Source organism: Nannospalax galili, unplaced genomic scaffold, assembly GCF_000622305.1.
Source record: "Nannospalax galili isolate Female #2095 unplaced genomic scaffold, S.galili_v1.0 scaffold95, whole genome shotgun sequence".
In the NCBI taxonomy this organism is placed as follows: domain Eukaryota; kingdom Metazoa; phylum Chordata; class Mammalia; order Rodentia; family Spalacidae; genus Nannospalax; species Nannospalax galili.
In genome coordinates, this window is record NW_008342393.1 from 5,514,021 (window position 1) to 5,535,731 (window position 21,711).

Here is a 21,711-nt window from a genome sequence, read left to right on the forward strand (position 1 = left end):
AATATTGGTTGCTAAACAGAATTTTGACCTCTACTGGTAAAATTGTGAGAACAGAAACAAACAGGTTCTAAATAAAAGCAAGAAAGAAAAAAAAATCTAATGAGCTAACTTATTTGATAAGTTTTTAATTTTTTAAAAGTATTCTCTCTCCTTTATTACAGTGGAGTTTTGTTCCTTTTGTTCTTGTTTCATCTGTTTTTATTTTTGCACTGCTTAAATTATTGTTTTGTGGTACTGGGGACCGAACTTAAGATATCATATCATACATGCTAGGCAAGCACTTCACCACTTAAGTTTCCAACCTTGTAAACTCAGTTTTATACCAAGAGACTTAAGTTACACTTGAAAATCTGCCCTTACCTAACACAAAGGATGTATTCTTTCATATTTACCAAGAAAAGATTATTGAAAACATCAGACTCATTAGGCAGCACAGTAAGAAACTAAGTTTTAATATCACATCTAAATGTGTGACTAAAAGCTTCCAGAACAAGTAAATGATAAAAATTATTAGTGAGCTAGGGACAGAACTCAGTAATAGAGCATATGTGAGCGCCTGCCCCCCCCCACACACACACACACAAAAAATGTCTTTCTTTACTGGGCTTGGTGGCAAATGCCTATAGTCCCAGCACTTAGGGGATGAAGGCAGGAGGATCAGGAGTTCAAGGTCTTTTCTGGCTACAAAGTATTTTAGTAGCTAGCCTATGCTACATGAGACCCTGTCTAAAAAAACTAAGGCTAATACTAAGTAATTATTTAGCTACTCATAAGTCAATGACAGCAAGATTTTTTTCCCTAGTAATTAATATAGTACATATTACATGTATGTATTTCCATGTAACAGAACTTACCCTTCCTTGAGAATTACTGGCTCTTATTTTAAACTACATCTTTTCTGCTTCTTTGCCCTTAAATCTCAACTTTCTTTTCTCATTAAAGGATAGAAATTTTTTGTTGTTTTTAACTTGACAAAACGAAAAACTGCCAACCTGATGTCTATTCCCAATTTTGGGAAACATATTTTGAGAACGGAAATCCAATGGCCCAAGGACTACTATTTGACATCTATTTATTTTCTAACATACCTTCATGCCTTAAGTAAAAGGTGACTGGGAATTTAATTGGACTGTGTCTAATGGAAAGAGAGAAGGATAATGCAGAGCTCATGAGAATTATCATATTGCTAACAAAAATCAAAATACAAGCCAGTCATTAGAATTATCTTCCTTATATTGAACTCATTTTCACACATATCAAATACTAAAAACTTTTTAACTGTTGAACCAAAGTCTTCTTTGAATCCACATTTTACTTTCCTACTTATTCCATAATTCAAAACACAAGAAAAATTCCCAATTCTTAATTTTGCCTTTATTAGTTATTCAAAGAAATTGATCTCTAGATTCACCTGTCAAATTGGTCATGATGCCATGGGTTACTCTGTTCCAGCTCAAGAAGAAGAAGAAGAATGATGGCATATGCCTTTCATCCCAGCACTGGGGAGGCAGAGGCAGGCTGATCTCTTTGAGATCAAGTCCAAACTGGTTTACATAGTGAATTCCAGGCCAGCTGGGGCTACAGAAAAAAAACCCTCAAAAAGAACAAAAATAAATAAATTTATTTTAAAAGAAAAATACCAAGTGGAAGATTTAAACCCCTAGACAGAAACATCTGCTATCAGTGCCTAGTAATTTTACTCCCTAACAGAAGCAAAGCTATCAAGTTATCAGAATCTTTCTTGTATCCTTGGGCTAGTGGCTTCAGTTCCATAGATCCAGTTTTTAGTTGCTTATTTAATTATTAGCTTATGTGTATAACTGATTTTGAAAATGTGTATTTGAAATAGTCTTTTGGCTGTGTTCACATTTAAAACAACTGATTAGTAAAATATACCTTACAAGGTTATAAAAAAGATTACACTTGTCAGGCATGGTAGAGCACACTTTTAATCCTGGTACTCAGGAGGCAGAGACAAACAGATCTCTGAGTTGGAGGCCAGCGTAGCCTACACAGCAAGTTCCAAGCCAGCCAGGACTACATAGTGAGACCCTATCTCAAAAAAAATAAAAATAAAGTCACACTGGTGGAACAATTTCATAATGTGGCAGGTACTAAGCCAGATGATTTATTTACACTATCTCATTTAACCTATCAGAAATAGGTACTGCTTTCTCAGTTTTCAGAGTAGGAAAAATGATGTTCAAAGGCTTTAAGTCATAGTAACTGGCAGAGCTGGTATTAAAAGCTAATTCAACAAAAAACGGGATATACATAAATGGTTATGAAATTCACTTATATAATTTACCATACATTTTGCAACTGTAATTAAGTACAAAATAACAACTCATTTGATTTTAAAAATTAGTCAATGAAGTAAACACCTTCATAGGAAGAAACTAAGAGATGAAATAAATTGCCAAAGATCCAAGGGCTTCACTTATGGGACAGTGCAACTCCAAAGTCTCTCTTATCTACCATATGGCAGTAACTTCTTTCTCAAACAGAGCCTAACTTAACATAGCCCCTTAACACTAGTCTTAATATTATACATTCTTGTGGTTTCTAATTTCCTCAAAACTTAAGTATACACAGACTTATATACAAATTTTTATAAATCAGGAAAGAGCCTGGAAGGGTGCTGTAATCCCAGCACGTAAGTGGGAGACAGTTTCTATAGAATTCAAGGCCAACCTAGACTACAAAGACCTGTCTCAAAACAAATAAGGAAAGAAAATAAATGATCGAGCACCTAATTTTAGACCATACATGAAATCTCGGTCTTAAAACTAAAACTGAACATGAGCTGGCCTGTGAATAAAAAGAATCACACTGAAGAAACTACTTCTATTCTCATCTAAATCTATAATTAGGATTTAAATATTTTTGTAACCATTCAAATACTAAAACTACATATACTATGAAACTTCAGTTAAAAATCACTTACAAAACTGAAATCTGAACAAATCAGATATTTTGAGTTTGTGAGTTAGAAAACAGAAGAATCCCAAACCTTAACCATCTAACATGTGGATGTTTTCAGAGGCTGCAAGCACAGTGAGCAACAGGAAAGCTACAGGACTAACGGCTGCCCCCACAGCAGCCATGGATATTTGTCACCCAGAGCTACAAAGAAAAGAAAGGGCAACATCTGACCAAACAACAGTGAATAGGCTTTGTGAAGCTCTCACAACTTTGATGTGCAAACTGGGGAAACACATTCTTGTCCTAAAAACTTAAATCTTTTTATTTTAAAAAATATTTTGTTTTAGAAGTCAATATTTAGATTGCCAATTCCCATGAGCTATTATTAAAAATTGTAAAATTAATACTAAACCTTTCATCAGGCAAAGGAGAACTCAAACAAAATAAGCCTATGCTTTGTGGCTAATCATCTGCAAGACCCAGCATAAAAGCTTATGCTCAGAAGCTAAATTCGGAGATATATGAACTTGGACCTGATTCTCTGTTCTTGCTTTCCTTTTAGTCTTTAACACTCTGCTTAAGACAAAACCACACCGACCTTGTATTTGTGTATAACTACACCACAGAAATCCCTTTCTTTGATCTGTAATTTCCAAACATAAAGCAATGTTCCTAAAATGATGGCCTATAAATTACTATAAATAAGAACGGACATTCTAGCTTCAGGCCGTTTTCCATTGTTTGAATCTGTAACAGAAACGGTTACAAAGGAGAGACTTGATGCTAAGAACCTTTAAGAAAAACCAGCTACGCAGGAGCTTCGGAGAGACTAGAGTACCTGAGTATCCTTGGTAGGTTCTGCGTCAGCGCTGGCACACCGGTAGAAATAGAAAAGTGCACAAGCAGCAAAACAGAGAGAGACACTAAGATTGCAGAATTAATGACCACCGCCCCGCCAACAAAGCCAAACACAAACAGCAGCATGCATCCAGGACTCATGGCGCTGTGCTGGCATGGTGAAAAGTCCGAACCAGGAGGCCTACACGGGGGCCAAAAGGGTATCTTTGTAGTGAGGATCTGTCATTCAGCTGACACCACAAAAACAATGCCATCAGCAGCAGCTTTCCACTCCATCCTGCAGCGGCTCCAAAGAGATGACGTCATTCCGCTCTCCCCACCTCAGAACCAGAGAGCTGCCGCTCCTAGCATTTATGCAGCAACCAAAGGGACAGGCGGCCGGCCTATTAACTACCTCCCTCTCCACTAAGAGTCTTGGCTTAGCTCATTGGTTACAAAGCCTAGAGATCTACATAATTTATTCACAGTCCTACATCAAACAGATGGCTGGCTAATCCTTTCAAGCATGCCTCTCTGTAACAAAAAGGACCAATGAATGATATGTGAGAAATTAAAATTTTTTCAGCATTCCCACAAACTGGAAAATTTCAAAGCTATTGTGATTTCCTATCAAGTATCCAAAACAAAAACAAAAACACCAAATCAAAATACCTAAGCTGCTTATAATTTAATTTACACTGCTCATAATTTCTTTTAATAATGATTCTACTCTTGCATGCTGTCCTTTCCCATAGCATTCCAACCACAGTGGAGAGCTTTTGGAAGCAACCTAACTACTGCTCCCAGATTAAAAGAAAAACAGAAACAAAAAAAAAGACTTATTATTTATTTCTCGTTTTCTCAGGCAAAATGTGTAACAAAACTTACCTAATTCTACTATGAGCTGTAGACTCCAGCTGATCACTCCCTGAGAGCTGATGAAGTTTTGTTCTTTCTAAATGTTCCATATAATTATGGATCATCTATTTTAAGAAAGAAAAAAAATACACAAAATTTAAGGCTACAACCTAAAATGAAACATAGTATTAAAACAAAGTTTTCTTGTTATAACAACATTTTGGTACCATTTTCTTATTTACAAGATTACTCAATGTCATGTAAATGAACATGAAGGAATGAAAAAGTTTTAATGGCAAAGCAATTATGTAAATGCTCACATTAAGATGCTAACATCTTGTTTTGCAAACAAAAACACTTTTTTAAAACAATATCTGGTGTTATAATGAAATAAAAATGCCATAAATAACACAAATTAGTATACAAACATAGGAAGGCAGTTATAAGAGAGCATTGGTTAAAAATAATAGGGTTAGGCTGGGTGTGGTGGCGCATACCTGTAGTCCCAGCACTTGGGAGGCAGAGGCAGGCGGATCTCTGCGAGTTCAAGGCCAGCCTGGTCTACATAGTGAGTTCCAGGACAGCTGGGGCTACAGGGAGACCCTGCTTCAAAAAGACAAAAAATAATAATAATAATCATCATCATCATCATAATCATAATAATAGGGTTAGAGAGATGGCTTAGTGGTTAAAAGTACTGCTCTTGCAGAGAACCCAGGTTCAGTTCCCAGCACCCACATGGCAGTTAACAACCATTCCTAACTCCAACTCCAGAGGACTATAATGCCTTCTTCTGAAGTACACAACACCAGCGCACTTACACACACACAGGCAATACACTCATACGCATAAAATAAAAGTAGTAAAATACTTTTTAAAATTAGCATTTGAGAAACATATTCACTTAAAATAGGAAGCAAAGAAAATTAACATCAAATTTGAGAAAAAAATCTGTTGACATTTCAATGCTAAAAAATTAACAGTAAAAATAATTCTCAAGTTAATTTAATGCCAAGATGCTTAGTTTGGTAAATTTATAATTAAAAATATTCCAAAGTATTTTCTCCTTTGCTAATTTAATGGTATCAGTACTTAATATTATCTACAATAATGGTAGTAAATTAATACAAATAAGAATGCCAGAATACTTTGATTCTGAGTTATAGATAAGGAGCCATACGATAGAAAAGATAAATATGGAAACTCTAAGAATATAAAACACGTTAAGTGATTGTTAAGGTCCTACTTGGTAGATAACCTATGCTTTTACTTTTAAGGATCCTAAATCTGTTTAAGAAATGTAAAGTGTGGGGGCTGGAGAGATGGCTCAGCAGTTAAGAACTTTTGCGGTTCTTACAGAGGACCAGGGTTTGATTCTCAGCACCCACATGGCAGCTAACAACTGTCTGTAACTCTAATTCCAGGGGATTAGATGCTCTCTTCTGGCCTCCAAAGGCTGTGCCTTGTGGAGGTACGGTAATAAGATGGCGCTGAGCAGACAAGGGTGCACTTACATACATGCAGGCAATACATTCATACACATAAAATAACAAGATATTTTAAGAGTGCCAATGATAAAATACCTCATTTCCTTAAAAAAAAAAAAAAGGAAAAGAAATGTCAATCATAAAATCAAAAGGCTTCATTGAAGATATTAAACATGATATAAATTATAAATAATTTTGAAAAATATGAGAAATGGTATGCTCATGTTTTCAAGGATATAAATATTAAGAGGCAAGAAAGACTGGATCTTTCTTCAGAATATTATTATTTTTTTTTTTTTATTCTATTTTGGTCTTTTTGAAACAGGGTCTCCCTGTAGCCCCAGCTGTCCTGGAACTCACTATGTAGACCAGGCTGGCCTTGAACCCACAGAGATCCGCCTGCCTCTGCCTCCCAAGTGCTGGGATTAAAGGTGTGCGTCACCACGCCCAGCTATTTTTCTTTTTTAAAAATGGGATGGATGTTTTGTTTCAATTTTTTAAAATTTATTTATTTTATGTGTTTTGTGTTCCACATGAGTGCAATGCCCATAGAGGCCAGAAAAGGGCGCTGAATCCCCTGGAATAAGTGTTGATGGGTGATTGTGAACTGCCATGTGGGTGCTGGTAACTAACTTGGGTCTGGATCCCCTGGAATAAGTGTTGATGGGTGATTGTGAACTGCCATGTGGGTGCTGGTAACTAACTTGGGTCTGGATCCCCTGGAATAAGTGTTGATGGGTGATTGTGAACTGCCATGTGGGTGCTGGTAACTAACTTGGGGCCTCTTCGAGAGCAACCAATGCTCTTTTTTTTTTTTTTTTTTTGGTCTTCTTGAGACAGGGTCTATCTGTAGCTCCAGCTGGCCTGGAACTTGCTTTGTGGACCAGGCTAGCCTTGAACTCACAGAGATCCACCTGCCACTGCCTCCCAAGTGCTGGGATTAAAGGCGTGCACCACCACACCCAGCTCAACCAATGCTCTTAACCACTGAGTCATCTCTCCAGCCCATTTTATTTTTTGTTTTTTTATTGTATGTATTCATTGTATATCCATGTTACATAAAGTCATTTTCACATACCTTCTTCAATTTTTGAGACAGTATCTCACTATATAGCCCAGGCTGGCCTGGAACTCACAATCCTGAATCAGCCTCTCAAATACTAGGATTATAGATGTGCCACTTTTAAATGCCCAGCTCCTAATTTTTATTTTTAAAAAGCATGCTTTAGAGTTGGGCATGGTGGCTTACATCTATAATCCCAGCACCTGGGAAGCTTAACGCAGGAAGACTGCTACAAATCCAGGCTAGACTGGATAAAAGGTATGTGCTATCTGGTCCAGTCTAGATGTTAAATTAAAAATATATAGTTTTGGGCTGGAGGGATAGCGCAGCCAAAGGCTAAGGCTAACAACTAAAAATATGTAGTTTTCTCTTTACTTCCATCTTAAGTTTCAGGGTTAATATATGTTAATTCGGATTTTCAAAAGGTTTTAGCAAGGCTGGAGAGATGGCTCAGCAGTTAAGAGCACTGGCTGCTCATGCAGAGGACCCAGGTTCTGCTCTCATCACCCACATGGCAGCTCACAACAGTTTGTGTAACTCTAGTTCCTGGGGAGCTGACACCCTCTTTTGGCCTCTATGAGTACTAGGCACACAAGTGGTATACATATACACATGCAAGTACTCACACAGACACATAAAATAAAAATAAGTCTTTAAAAAAAAGGTTTTTAGGGGCCAGAGAAATGGCTCAATGGTGAAGAGCTGCTCTTGTAGGGGACCTGGGTTCAATTCCCAGCACCCGCATGGTGGCTAACAATCATCTATAACTCCAGTTCAAGGGGTTCTGATGCTCTCTTCTGACCTTCACAAGCATTGCATGACATGGGTACACTTACATACAAGAAGGTAATACATCCATACACATAAAATTTTAAAAAATAATTAAAATACTTTTAAAAAAAGAAAGGACTTTGAAAGCCTTAGTTGAGTTCTTCATATTGGAGAGTAATTATAGAATTGATTTGTTCAATGGAAGGATGAATGTTTCTTTGAACATTTCAATGAAGAAAACTAAAACTTCCTTGCTTTTATATCAATTCAATAATATCTAATAAAGCAAGCAATAAAGATAGAATCAGTTCTCTCCCACAATATCTTGGTCTAAATTTTCTATCTCTTAAGCACTTAAAAATATTTAAAATTTAGAAAATGCTGAATTTCAAACTTCCTTCAAATCACTGATTACAGATATGATAACTTGACAATCCAAAATGGTCCATATTATGAAAATACAGAACTAAAGTAGCACTGAACTGGACAGAGGAACAACAAATAGCAGCTGTCACACTGAGTACCAACTATCTACAAGCTGGTACATACATCACCATTTTCCATTTAATCCTTGCCATATCACAATTCACATATACCCCAGGTATAGGTTAAAATAATGTGCCTAAGTCAGTAAGCTAGCTAACAATTAACTGTTTTCTGTCATTAGTTTTGAAGTCAGGACTTGGATCTGTTTGCCACAGCCATTTGAGTAGTAAGCACTGCAGGACCCGTGCTGTATCTGCCCTCTAGTTAATTCTCTAGGCAAGCAATAAGCTCATTGTCCTTTGTTCTTCACACCCACAAGAAAACCCCACACCCTGAAGCACTTCCTGACATTTAAAATAATACATGCTATATTCCATAAATGAACAAGAGTAGAAAAAACATAACTGCATATAAAAATTTTAATTTTAATAATGGAGATTCAGAGTATAGCTGGGGTTTTTTAAAAGTTGAGGGAAGGTAACATCAGTGTTTCACATAAGAAAGAAACCTAAAAGTAAAATAGGGCACCTTTTTCAACAGTTACTACTGAACCAAGCAAGAAACAACAGTTTCTTGCTCAAGAAAATTGTCAATTTTCTCAGTAAGCAAACTGATTGCTATCCAGAGGTCAATTCAGCAACTAACAGCTGGAGTCATCAAGAAGGATTCCAAGCACACTGTCTGCAAAATGGTGGTTTGTGGTAGGCCCCTGCCCTTCCCTGAGACACCCACACAGCAGATGCTAACTTAGCACTGACAAAAAGCAAAGAACAAAGCAATGGTGAAGTTTTACACATACATGACTGGATTCTTTTCATCATGTTCACCTTGAATCTTTCTACACATGGTCCCCAAACTGCACATATCCACAAACTTGATCTTAAAATTGATGAGATTCTATGAGGTATAGTAGGCTCACAAAATGTCCAGAGCACTTAGAATAAGAGACCTAAAAGGTGTGGAGGCACATGTCTGCAATGCTAGCACTCAGAAGAGGCAGGAAAATCAGGAGTAAAAGGTCATCCTCAGCTACACAACAAGCCTAACACATGACACCCTGCCTCAAACAAAAAAGAAAAACAGTAGAAGAAACCTAAAAGCATAAAAGTATTACTGAAAGTTTAGGCAATGGAATCAGACAAACCTGGTTTTGTATCTAGTCATTAATTTGGCATGGGGTTTGGGATACATCACTATAGAAATGTCTTTCCAAAAACTTTACTGTGTAAAATGGATATGGATGGCAATTAGGTCTAAGAACACATTTAAATGGTCTCTAATGTGAAACTTGCCCAACACTGCACAAAGTTCATATGTATAGTGATTGGCTTAAAAAGAATATACATGGGGCTGGAGAGATGGCCAGTGCTTAAGAGCACTGGGTGCTCTTACAGAGAACCCAAGTTCAATTCCCAGCACTTCCATGATGGCTAACAACCTGCCGTAACTCCAGTTCCAGGGGATCCAACACCCTCTTCTGACCTCCTCAGGCATTGCACAACACAGGTATGCTGCACACACACGTGCAGGCAATGCACTCATACACATAAAATAAAAAGAAGACTATGCATGTATCCCCAGTACCACCAAAACAAAACAAAACAAAGACATAAAAAAGATGATTGCACATGTTGCCCACTACTTCATAATAATATTTATTTTCCCCCTGCTGTTATTCTCTTTACAATGTCTTCTTTTAGTTAGTGTGATGTTTTAACCCTGTCACCTTGACCGATCTACAATCACCATGGAAACAAGCCTCTGGGTACATTTGTGAAGGATCATCCACAGTGAAGTGAGAAGAACCACATTCTATGTGGATAGCACTATTCCCTGGGTTTGGGTCCCACATTGTACACAAGGGAGAAAGGCAGCAGAGCATAAGCTCTCTGCTGTATGACTACAGACAAGTGACCAGCTATTCATGCTTTGACCACCATGCCTTCCCTCCCACAATAGATTGATCTGGAACAGTAACTGAGATAAAAACATCCTTACTTAAGTTGCTTTGCCAGGTAACTAATACAGTTAGTTTTATTGAGAAAAGATCTTTCTGGATAGTTCTGACTGGCCTAGAATTTACTATGTACCCCAGGCTGGCTCAGTCTTATGGCAATCCTTCTACCTCAACCTTATAAATGCTGATATGGTAGCTATAAGCCCACATCTCTCAAGGTACGTCTTCTTTTAAGTAAATTCAGTAATGAGCACAAATTTTGATTTGATTAGAGAGTAGTTATTTACATTTTTAGAAAGAAATAAAGCCAGACGTGGTAGTGCATGCCTTTAATCCCAGTACCAGGGATGCAGAGGCAGGTGAATCTCTGTGAGTTCAAGGCCAGCCTGATCTACATAAATTAAAGGTCAGCCAGAGATAACATTGAGACTCTTTCGCTGAAGGTTTTCAGAGTTTACCTTTAAACAGCATATAGTTCTTTAGAATTACAGAGCTATATATTATTGCTAATTGACTGGGCTTGCTAGAGCAAACGGATAAACAGAAAATTTTAGGCTACTACTTTGAGACAAAATACAGTAGAGAGAGTCTATCAGGGCAGAAGATATAAGCTGTCTATAACTGAGGGAGGTGATTCCATGCAAAGAGCTATCAGTAAGCAAGGGAAAGCTAGCTTCCTGATGGCTGGACAGGACCAGAACTCTGATTTGGTACATAAATTTTCCTGAGATCTCTTTTCTTTCAATAGTGTACATTTCTGAGAGCACAAAAACAAACAGAAAAATTATTGTAATTTTTCATAGGAAGTTGATGTGAGTTTCTTAAAATTTTTATTATTTTTATTTATGTGTGTGAGTATATTGTCTGCATGTATGCAAGTACACCCTTGCAATGCCTGTAAATGTGAAAAGAGGATGTCAGATCCCCCTGGAACTGGAGTTACGAACAGCTGCTAGCCACCATGTGGGCGATGGTATTTAAACCTGAGTCCTTTGCAAGAGCAGTCAGTGCTCTTAACTGCTGAGCTATCTCTCCAGGCCCCTGATGTCAGATTTTTTTAATTTCTTTAAAAAAAAAATTTGTATTATTTTTATTGTATGTGTATGACTGTATCGCCTACATGCATGTTAAGTGCACCCGTGTCATGCAATGCCTGCAGAGGTCAGAAGAGGTGTCAGATTCCCTGAAACTGGAGTTACAGATGGTTGTTAGCCGCCGCATGGATACTGGGAATCAAATCCAGGTCCTCTGCAAGAGCACTCAGTGCTCTTAACTGATGAGCCATCTCTCCAGCCCCCAGGTTTTTAAATTTCTATAGAAATGTATCTTTACTTTCATTAAACAGATATGAAATAAAAAAAAAAGAAATTTAGCTTTTTATTTGCACTTTCAAAAATGTAGTTGTTTTTTTTTGTTTGTTTGTTTGTTTGCTGTGATTAAAGGAGTGTACCACCATGCCTAGCTTGATAGTTTAAAAGAATGTAGGTATTTTAAATATATCTTAATAAAATTTTAATAATCTCCAATTACTACAAAAGTTAGAATAGCATTAAAAATTATATATTACTCTCAATTATGTATGACATTTAAACATAATTATTCAAATATATTTTCTAATTATCACCAGTGATAAGCATTATAAGTAAACACTACATATAGGACATTGTTCAGGCATTGAAATGAATAATGTAAAAAGAATCAACAATAGGTTGTTGTTTTTTTTTTTTTTTTTTTTGTCTTTTTGAGACAGGGTTTCCCTGTAGCCCCAGCTGGCCTGGAACTCACAGAGATTCACCTGCCTCTGCCTCCCAAGTGCTGAGAATAAAGGTGTGTGCCACGATTCCACCAACAATAGGCTTTTAACAACAATTTTTAAAAAGATGCTTAGTATCTATGAAATATATTATTAAAACATGGGTATTTTTGACATAATGGAAAAATTGTTATGTAATCTGTTTCTATCTTCTCAGGGTTCTATGATCAGTTGTGGTCAATCTTTTCCTTCTACCATGACTAACAATTCTATGACATTTCATGTTCTAGGTAGTAACATTTAACTTCTACCCCATGAGTCAGGAAGAAAACTGATGTTACTCAAAAGCAAATGAAACTGAATGCAGTGGTATTTTTACAGTCCCTAAAAGCAACAAGAGGGGCTTTTAGGGAGCACTGGCTGCTCTTGCCAAGGACCCGGGTTGGGTTCCCAGCATCCACATGGTGGCTAACAACCATCTGTAACTCCAGTTCCAGACATTCTAATGCCCTCTTCTGGCCTCTGTGGGCATTACATGACACAGGTGCACATACAAATTAAAAAATTAAATCCAACAACATAGGTCTCTACTAAAGGCAAGATAGGTCATATAGTCAACCAAAATAAAAAGAAGGTGGGGGGAACTGAAGACTATGCTCAGGGCTATGGGAGTAGCTCAATAGTCAAGTGTTGCTTAACAGGAACAAGGCTCTGTGCTCAATCTCCAGCAGCTAAATAAATTTGTAAGAAAGAACTAGAATCACCTATAACATGGAGAAGACAGAATGGGAAAAATAGCAGGGAGTGGTGGCGCACACCTTCAATGCCAACACAATCCCCATTGTGATTTCTGCCATCTTTAAAAATAAAAAGAACCAGATGTATATAAACATGTATATCAAAATGGACAAAGAGTATTAAAATTTATATGCAAATGTAACAGCATTTAAGGGGAAAAATGAGGGGCTAAGGAGATGTTCAGTTGGTAAAGTGCTTGCTGTGTAAGCATGAGGACCTGAGTTTGATCCTTGGCACCCACATAAAAACCAAGACACACTGGCACACATCTGTAACCCCAGCACTTTTAGGTGGACAAGTGATTCTGGGAGCTTGCTAGCCAGCCAGTTTGGCCTAAACAAGGAACTTCAGGTTCAGTAAGAACCCAGTATCAAAAACTAAAGTGGAGCCAGATATGGTGGTACATGCCTTTAATCCCAAAACTTGGGAGGCAGAGGCTGGTGGATTTCTGTGAGTTCAAGGCTACTGGTCTACAATAGGGAGCTCCAGGCCATTCAGGGCTACATAATGAGACACTGACTCAAAAAAAAAGGGGGGGGGGATTTTTTTACATTTTGCAAATATTACATGTGTCTATGTAAATTCTATTTATTTAGGAATGTGAATCACAGACTGACCATAATACACAAAAATAATTTTCACATTGACAACATAGAAACAAATGTAACATGAAAAGTTAACAGAGACTCATAAAAACATGTTAAAAAAAAGAAACCCTCAAGTACATTTTCTAATTTTGTAGGGGGTTATGTTCTGTTGGTGTTAATTTAAAATACTGAAAATTAGGATCCTTTAAATACCTTCTAATGTGTTATGATTGTGACATAAATCCTCTAGAACTAGATCATATAAACGTAGAGATCTTTACCAATGTTTTATCAATGCAACATTTTCCAAGCTGGTAACAAAACAAATCAGTTCTTTTAGCATCATGAAATCTTTTTCTTATGTCCAAATAAGGATTTGCTTAGCCAGCCTGGGAAACAAGTATATAACTGCTTAGAATAACTTCATTATTCTGTGGCATATAAATTTCCTACATGGAAAGTTAATTCCAGGTTTAAAAAGAGGGGCTGGAGAAATGGCCCAGCAGTTAAGAACACTGGTTGTTCTTGCAGACGACCTGGGTTTGAATCCCAGCACCCACATGGCAGCTAACAACTGTCTGTAACTCTAGTCCCAGGAGATCCAACAGCCTCTTCTGACCTCTGCGGGCATTGCACCACATGGGTGCACTTACCTACATGCAGGCAATACACGCACACACATAAAATAAAAAGAATAAATAAAAATTTTTAAAAAAGAAAAAGATAAAGGACGGAGGAGCAGAGGCAGGTAGAGCTCTGTGAGTTCAAGGCCAGCCTGGTCTAGATAGTGAGTTCCAGGCCAGCTGGGACTACAAGCAGACCCTGTCTCAAAAGACCAAAAACAAAAACAAAAAAAAGGGTGGAGGGAGGAAGAGGATGAGGAAAGCAAACATTTGGTAACTAGGTAAATGCCACATGATATCTAGCATCTTCTGGAAATGATGCCTAAGGATTACTCTGTCAAAGTCCATTTCTATGTCCCACATTAGTTTGGTAATAGCAATGCAGAAACCCACCTCTGTGTGTCTCTGATGTAAGGCATTATATTCCTTCTTCAGTTCAGCTTCTCTTTCTTCAAGTCTGCTAACTGAAATAAGATACATATACTTAATCAAAACAAATACAAGAAATTTATTTGAAAAAGCCTATCTTTAAAACTTGTAATACTGGGGCTGGAGAGATGGCTCAGCAGATAAGAGCACTAGCTACTATCGCAGAAGACCTGGGTTCAGTTCCTAGCACCCAATGGCGGTTCACGACCCTCCATAACTCCAGTTCCAGGGGTGCTTGATACCCTCTTCTGGGACCAGGCACACATGTGATGCACATATGTGTATGCAAGCACTCACATATACACATAAAATAAAATGTTTTGAAACTTGTACTGTTATCCATAAACCTTAGCAACTTTATAACTTAGTATCCCTTTTGAAATTCTGCACAAAGCAAATGGTCTCATTCAGCACTTCAAATACCATTTTTTGAGAGGGAGAAACGAATAGGCCTGGGGGAGAGCAAACAGACTGGTTCTCTAATTCAAATATGTGCCGGACCATCCTTCTAAACAGGTTTTTATATGATACACAATTAGTTCAAAAACACAAGTATCATACCAGGTCTTAATCTGTTGTCAGGACCCAAATGGTTGCTTTCAGCCACTTTCTAGTACTAGTCAAGCTCCTGTTAGGTACTAGCAGGTCAGCAATGCCTGACTGTAAATTCCCTTGGCTTTAAGCCTCCTCAATTTCAGACACATCGTCTTTTATTTAGCTCCCTCTGCTGGCAGATTCTGTGAATGGCACCGATGTGGCGCAAACTCAACAGAATGCTTTAGATAAAGAAACAAGAGTTTTAGGTTCCAAGATAGACTATCAGGACAACATTTTTGCAAGAGAGAATGACTGACAGAACTAGGAATGAAGCCGCATGTGGTGCACACCTTTAATCCCAGCAATCGAGAGGCAGAGAGGCAAGTGGATCTCTGTGAGATCGAGGCCAGCCTGGTCTACATAGCGAGTTCCAGGTCAGCTGAGGCTACAGGGAAATTGTCTCAAAACCAAACAGAGAAATAAGAACAACTGGGAGGGGCTTCGCGGCCTCCATGGGGAAGATGGCAGCGGCTGTCAGCTCCGTGGCCAAACAGGGGCCCGACACCCCACCCCCACCCCACCCCGGGGAGGACGCCTTCAGCTTCGCGCACACCTGGGAGCAGGCATCGACTTCTCCGTCCCGAGGCCTGGAGTCCCCCAGGTATAAGGAAGTTAATAAACAGGGACCACAAAGTCTACTAGAGAAACTGTGCTGGGTGACCCTGGGCTACTATTATACCTGGGATAATAAGGTTTGGACAGTCTGCCGTCTTTCTCCTGGGTGGCCTCAAAAGAGATGAGGCCCCCACAGCCATGTTTATGCACAACGGTGACATCATGGTTATGTTGGGTTTCAGCTGCCTGTTGAATCATGCTGTTCCTCATGTCTTAACACATCCTGATGGGGAAGGCCTACCTCACTGTCTAGAGACAACTCTCCCTGCTGACCTCCCCAAAGATTCACTGATTGAGCCCTGTTCTACAGAGGACTGGCAGGTGTGTGCCACCTACTTGAAAACTCCTCTTGTTAACATGACTGTTCGACAGGTACTGGCCACAGACCAGGACTTTCCTTAGAACCCATGGAGGAGACAAAAAAAGACATTACCACTGATGATTCGTACCATCTGGATGACCAGAGTGGTCCAGTAAAACGGGCGAGGCTAAATCCTGACAGCTGAGACTTGGAGGTTCCATTCTTTCACTCAGGCAGGCTTCTGTTGCCATGGACTCTATCCCCAAAATGAGTCAAAACCAGAACAGGGAAGAACTCACTGTTGATCACACTGCTGCCTTGGAACACATCCTGAGGAGTAAACTGCTTACAGTTTGCTCAGAGAAGTGTTTGACTAGGCCCAGTTCTGGTTCGATACATGCAGGAATGTGTGTTGGTCGTACCAAGGCCTTATGCTAATCCACAGATTTCCCAATCTCTGCCGTTTCCTCTGAGGGAGGTAGAAGAGAGTGTACATGTCTGTGGAGTGTGAATACCTCCAATTTTATTAATAGGAAATCCAGTCCTCTGGTGGCCTCGACAATTTGTGGTTCTGTAAACCAGCCATTAGAAACTTCCTAACCCTCTAGTCATCACCAAATTCTTTGAGCTTTTCATTCTTCTCTGACTCTCACAGAGAAGTGAGATGTGGGTAGAATGCTTGCCTGGCATGCACAAAGCCCTGGGTTCAATACCCAGCCCTGGGTTCAATGCCCAGCACCACATGAACCCAGTGTGGTGGTGCTTGCCTGTTATCCCAGCACTCCAGAGTAAAGGATCTTGAAGTTCAAGGTCATCTTCAGCTATATAACAAGAGGCAACCTGAGCTACATGAAACCCTGTCCACGTGAAAAACGTTTCCTAAGAAATCACAGCCATCACTTTTACTTAAAGGTAAATATATGTAAACCAGAGGAAAGAGGAACGAGAGTTTCTGTGTCTTTTAGGTTTGTAAACTCTCCTTGTTGGCTTTTTAATCAATTTTAATTGTTGAACTAAAAGCGTCTGTAGGAAAAAAAAAAAAAAAGAACAACTGGGAGAAGAGGTAAGATTGCAGGCAGCCTGTGAAGAAAAGACAACACTGGGCAGACTGTTAATGGAAGTGTTCTAGACACACTGCTGCTACAGAGACTTCCCGTGCTGGTGGTAAGGCAGCTGGAGAAGCCCAGAGTGGCTAAGGAGTAGCAGGATCCAGTCACAGTTCTGGTGGCATTGCTGAGCTATTCATTCAAGTCTGTTGGAAAGCCAAGATTAGGTGGAAACATGCTCTTGGTGTAAACATGAGAGGCTCTGGGTGCAGCTTGTGACTTGCCTGGGGGCTGCAGGCACAACTAACATAACTATACTCCAAAAGCAGATGTTGTGTTCATGTGAGACACCACACAAAATGTAATGTGCTGTGCCTAGCCAACTAGGTTTTGGTTTATATGCATTTGCCTGTCACAATCTGTTTCAATGTCTTAGAAATATGTCATCATTTAGGAAAACTCTAGCTCTTTTTGTTGTAATTTGTTCCTAACATCAAGCCTTTCTGGCTCATTCAATGGCAGAACATTCCACAGTATCTTAGAGCACACCTTCTACAGCAGGCAGTGAACAGCACATCTGCTAATCATTGTTTTATGCTGTGGCCCAAAGCAGTAATCAGCCAACTTGTAATAACAGATGTGACAGGATACAAGGAATGCTGACAGGATGACAATTTGTGCTTTTGCTTTGTTCTGGTTTTTATCGTCGTTTGTTTGCGACAGGGTCTCTCTGTAGTCCCAGCTGGCCTAAAATTTGCTATTTAGACCAGGCTGGCCTTGAACTCAGAGATCCACCTGCCTCTGCCTCCTGAGTACTAGGAGTAAAGGTATGTGCTACCACACCCAACTACATATATATTTTTTTAATTTTATTATATTTATTTAAGCCAGGTGTGGTAGCGCATACCTGAAGTCCCAGAACTTCGGAGGTAGAGGCAGGCAGATCTCTGTGAGTTCAAGGTCCAGCCTGGTCTACAAAGAGAGTTCCAGGCCAGCTGGGGCTACAGGGAAACTCTATTTCAAAAAGACCAAAAAAATTTATTTTATTTATTTAAATGCGGATGGGGGGCAGGGGTTGTGTGTCACAGTAGTATGTGGAGACCAGAGGACAACCAGCAGGAGCAGGTTCTACTATGTGGATTCTGAGGATTGAACTCAGGTCATCAGGCTTGGGATGTCTTTACCCAAATGAGCTATCTCACCTGACCCTGTTAATATTTTCCTCATAATATACAACTAAAATAAAACGGATGCTAAGGCTAAAGTAAAATCAAAATATCAATAATAAATTCCACATGTGCAACAGTAGAGCCCCATTATTATTACCACCTCCATTAACAGCAGCTAACATATACTGCTTATAGTGTATTTTGAACTTTCCTAAGAACTATATATAAACTAATTTTATTCTAACATGATGATAGTATCATTACATTCATTTTAGAGATAAGGAAACTGAGGTAAACTAGGGGTTAATTTATCACGGGTCACAAAGGTGACTCTGCTACTAGAGAAATCTGGCTCCAGAATCTGTGTTCTGAATTATCAGCTATACTGCCTCTTAAGAAATGGTTCCTTTTTACCAGGCGTGGGGAAAAAAAAGAGAGTCCTTTTAGCCTGGCATGGTACATCACAGCTAGAATCCTAGCACTTAAGAGACGAGGAAGGAAGCTTGCTGCAAGTTTGAGGTCAGCCTGGATTACATAGTACATTCTAGGCCAGCCTGGGCTACAGACCCAGTCTCAAAAAAAGTAAAATGATCCTTTTAATCTGTTTTACATAATAGATTCACTGAGGGGAGGAGACAAGCTTTAAACAAAAAATTCCTCTACAAGTCAGTCGGGGTGACAGAACAAAACCTGTCTCCAAAAAAGGAAACCTCCTCCGTTCTTTTAAGGCAACCCAGTCTCAGACATAAGGGGAACATCAAACTGCCCAATTACAATACATATTCACCTTTAGGAATCATCGGGAAGAGGTATAGTGTTCTTGTTTGGATGTGGTTTGTCCCAAGGGTTTGTATGTTGCATACTTAGTCCCTAATTGGCTCTCTGGCTTACTGATCACATGCTCCCACATATACTCCCAACAATGTGATACCATATGACTAGGTCTCTGCCAGAGGCCCACCCAGTACTCTCCATCTCCACAGCATTTTCCATTTTGGACCTCCAGAACAATGAACTAAATAAACCTTTTTTCTTTATAAAATTGGCCTGCTTCAGACATTTTGTTATAGTAATGAAAAACAGATGAATATATGTATTAAAATGAAAAAAGTAACATAACTTGATTAATTGGCTAAAATAAGAAAGGTAATACACAAGTGCGGCTAAAAAGTGGAAAAAACAACTTTTGTACATTGCTGGTGGGGGCATAAATTGGTACATTTGATTTGATAATAGTTTAGCAAGACTCAACAAAGTTGTAGACTTGTGAATTTTTTTTTTTTTTTTTTTTTTGGTCTTTTTGAAACAGGGTCTCCCTGTAGCTCCAGCTGGCCTGGAACTCACTATGTAGACCAGGCTGGCCTTGATTTCACAGAGATCCACTTGCCTCAGCCTCCTGAGTACTGGGATCAAAGGCATGTGCCACCACACCTATCTTGAATATTTGTAAACTTGAAGACAAAATCTTTCGCTGCTAAGAAGTACATCTATGTGCCTACTGTTATCATTTGGATATAAAATGTACTCCTAAGGTCATGTGCTGCTGGGCTTGGAGGACTTAGCTGGATCCTGAGGGATCTGACCTCATCAAGGAAACCTAGGATCCCCACCACCCTGGTCCAGCCAAAGCAATGAAGACAGCCAAACATGCACTCAAAACCTCTGAGATGGCAAGATAAAGAAGGCCTTTCCTTCTTCCAGTTGTTTTCATCAGGCATTTTTGTCAAGTGATGAAAAGCTTACTAGCACACACTCAGAGGCATTTAAAAGCAGTGCTCAAGGAAGCTCTATCTGCAATCATCCAAAGCTTAAAAGAACCCAACTGTCAACCCACAGCAGGGTGGATAGTTACATACTGGAATACTATACAAGAATGAATAAATTATTTCCATATACATCAGGGGCAAACATCACAAGTATGATATCAAGAGAAAAAAGCATAAATTTAAAAATACAAAAAAAAAATCAAAGACACACAAAGATTCAGAAGTCAGTACAGTGGTTACCTTTGTGATGGAATATGTTGCCTGAGGAGTCTGTGTATGTTCAACCCAACCCTACTCCAGTCCAAACACAATGTGCATCTATTCACAAAGACACTCTCCTTAATCTGAATATACATTGTTCATAGTAGCACAAGATTTAAACAGACTATTTGGAACCATTATAAACAAGCTGTGTTGTCCTGACTTTAGAATTCATAGGGAAGATGCTAACATGCTACCAAATTGGAGAATTATAAAAAGAAAAGGGGGCTGGAGAGATGGTTCAGGAGTTAAGAGCACCAGCTGCCTTTTGTACAGGACCCAGGTTTGATTCCCAGCACCCACATGGCGGCTAACAGCAGTCCATAACCCCAGTATCAGGGAAATCTGACACCCTCTTCTGACCTCCATGGGCACTGCACAACACCAGTGCACTTACATACATGCAGGCAATACACTCACATACACATAAAATTTTTTAAAAATAAAGAACAAAAGGAAAAACAATGGGTATGGGAAGATAAACCAAAAGTATTCTTTTGAAAGTTATGCTGGTGCTTTCTACTAGATAAGATATATATAATATATATACACACATATATATGTATGTGGGTGTGGGTATGTGTATATATATTATATATATATATATACACACACAATATATAGTTACATTGTTTTTAAAAATAAAGAACAAAAGGAAAAACAATGGGTATGGGAAGATAAACCAAAAGTATTCTTTTGAAAGTTATGCTGGTGCTTTCTACTAGATAAGATATATATAATATATATACACACATATATATGTATGTGGGTGTGGGTATGTGTATATATATTATATATATATATATACACACACAATATATAGTTACATTACCGATACTGGGCATGTATTGCCTCCTACGTATTGGATCTTAAATCCAATCTGTAGAAGTTTGTTATATCCATTACAGTCATGTCACTATTACACCAGTGCACAATCAGAGTTGGCAGGTAGGCATTGTGATCCACAAGGCTGACAGGTGAGCATTTTACCAATGCCATTTTACCTCCCAGTAGCCTGCATCACCCCTTCTTATCTTCCATATTATATGAATAATAACTATTTCATTTTGAATTAAAGATGATGAAAAGTGAATGCAATTAAACTGTTAATAATAACTACCAAATGGTACCTATAACTAAAGAACCCTGTTTAAAGAGAGGTAAAGTGTATAGAAGACAGACTTCTGAATATTTGAAAGATACTACTAAGTACCATATCAAAAAAGGAAGCTATTTTTAAATACTACAAAAAATGCCTAATATACGGGGCTGGAGAGAGATGGCTCAGTGGTCAAGAACACTGTTCTTGCAGAAGACCCGGGTTCAAATCCCAGCACCCACATGGCAGCTAACATCTGTCCATAACTCCAGTTCCAGGGGAT

The 21,711-nt window shown here is 38.7% G+C and overlaps 1 protein-coding gene across 22 annotated transcripts in view; it reads right to left on the reverse strand.

Annotated features, from left to right (window-relative positions):
- Spag9 (sperm associated antigen 9) overlaps positions 1–21,711 on the reverse strand; it is a 159,187-nt gene that overhangs the window by 90,883 nt on the left and 46,593 nt on the right. For 16 of the 22 annotated variants that reach the window (XM_029566107.1, XM_029566104.1, XM_029566102.1 and 13 more), the window contains exons 3-4: positions 14,539–14,609; positions 4,651–4,745 (exon numbers count right to left, since the gene is read on the reverse strand). In XM_029566107.1, the coding sequence (XP_029421967.1) occupies positions 4,651–4,745; positions 14,539–14,609 (166 nt within the window). Of the gene's footprint in view, positions 1–3,763; positions 4,154–4,650; positions 4,746–14,538; positions 14,610–21,711 lie in introns of those variants that run through there. The other 6 variants (XM_008838397.3, XM_008838400.2, XM_008838399.3 and 3 more) reach the window with 4 other exon arrangements.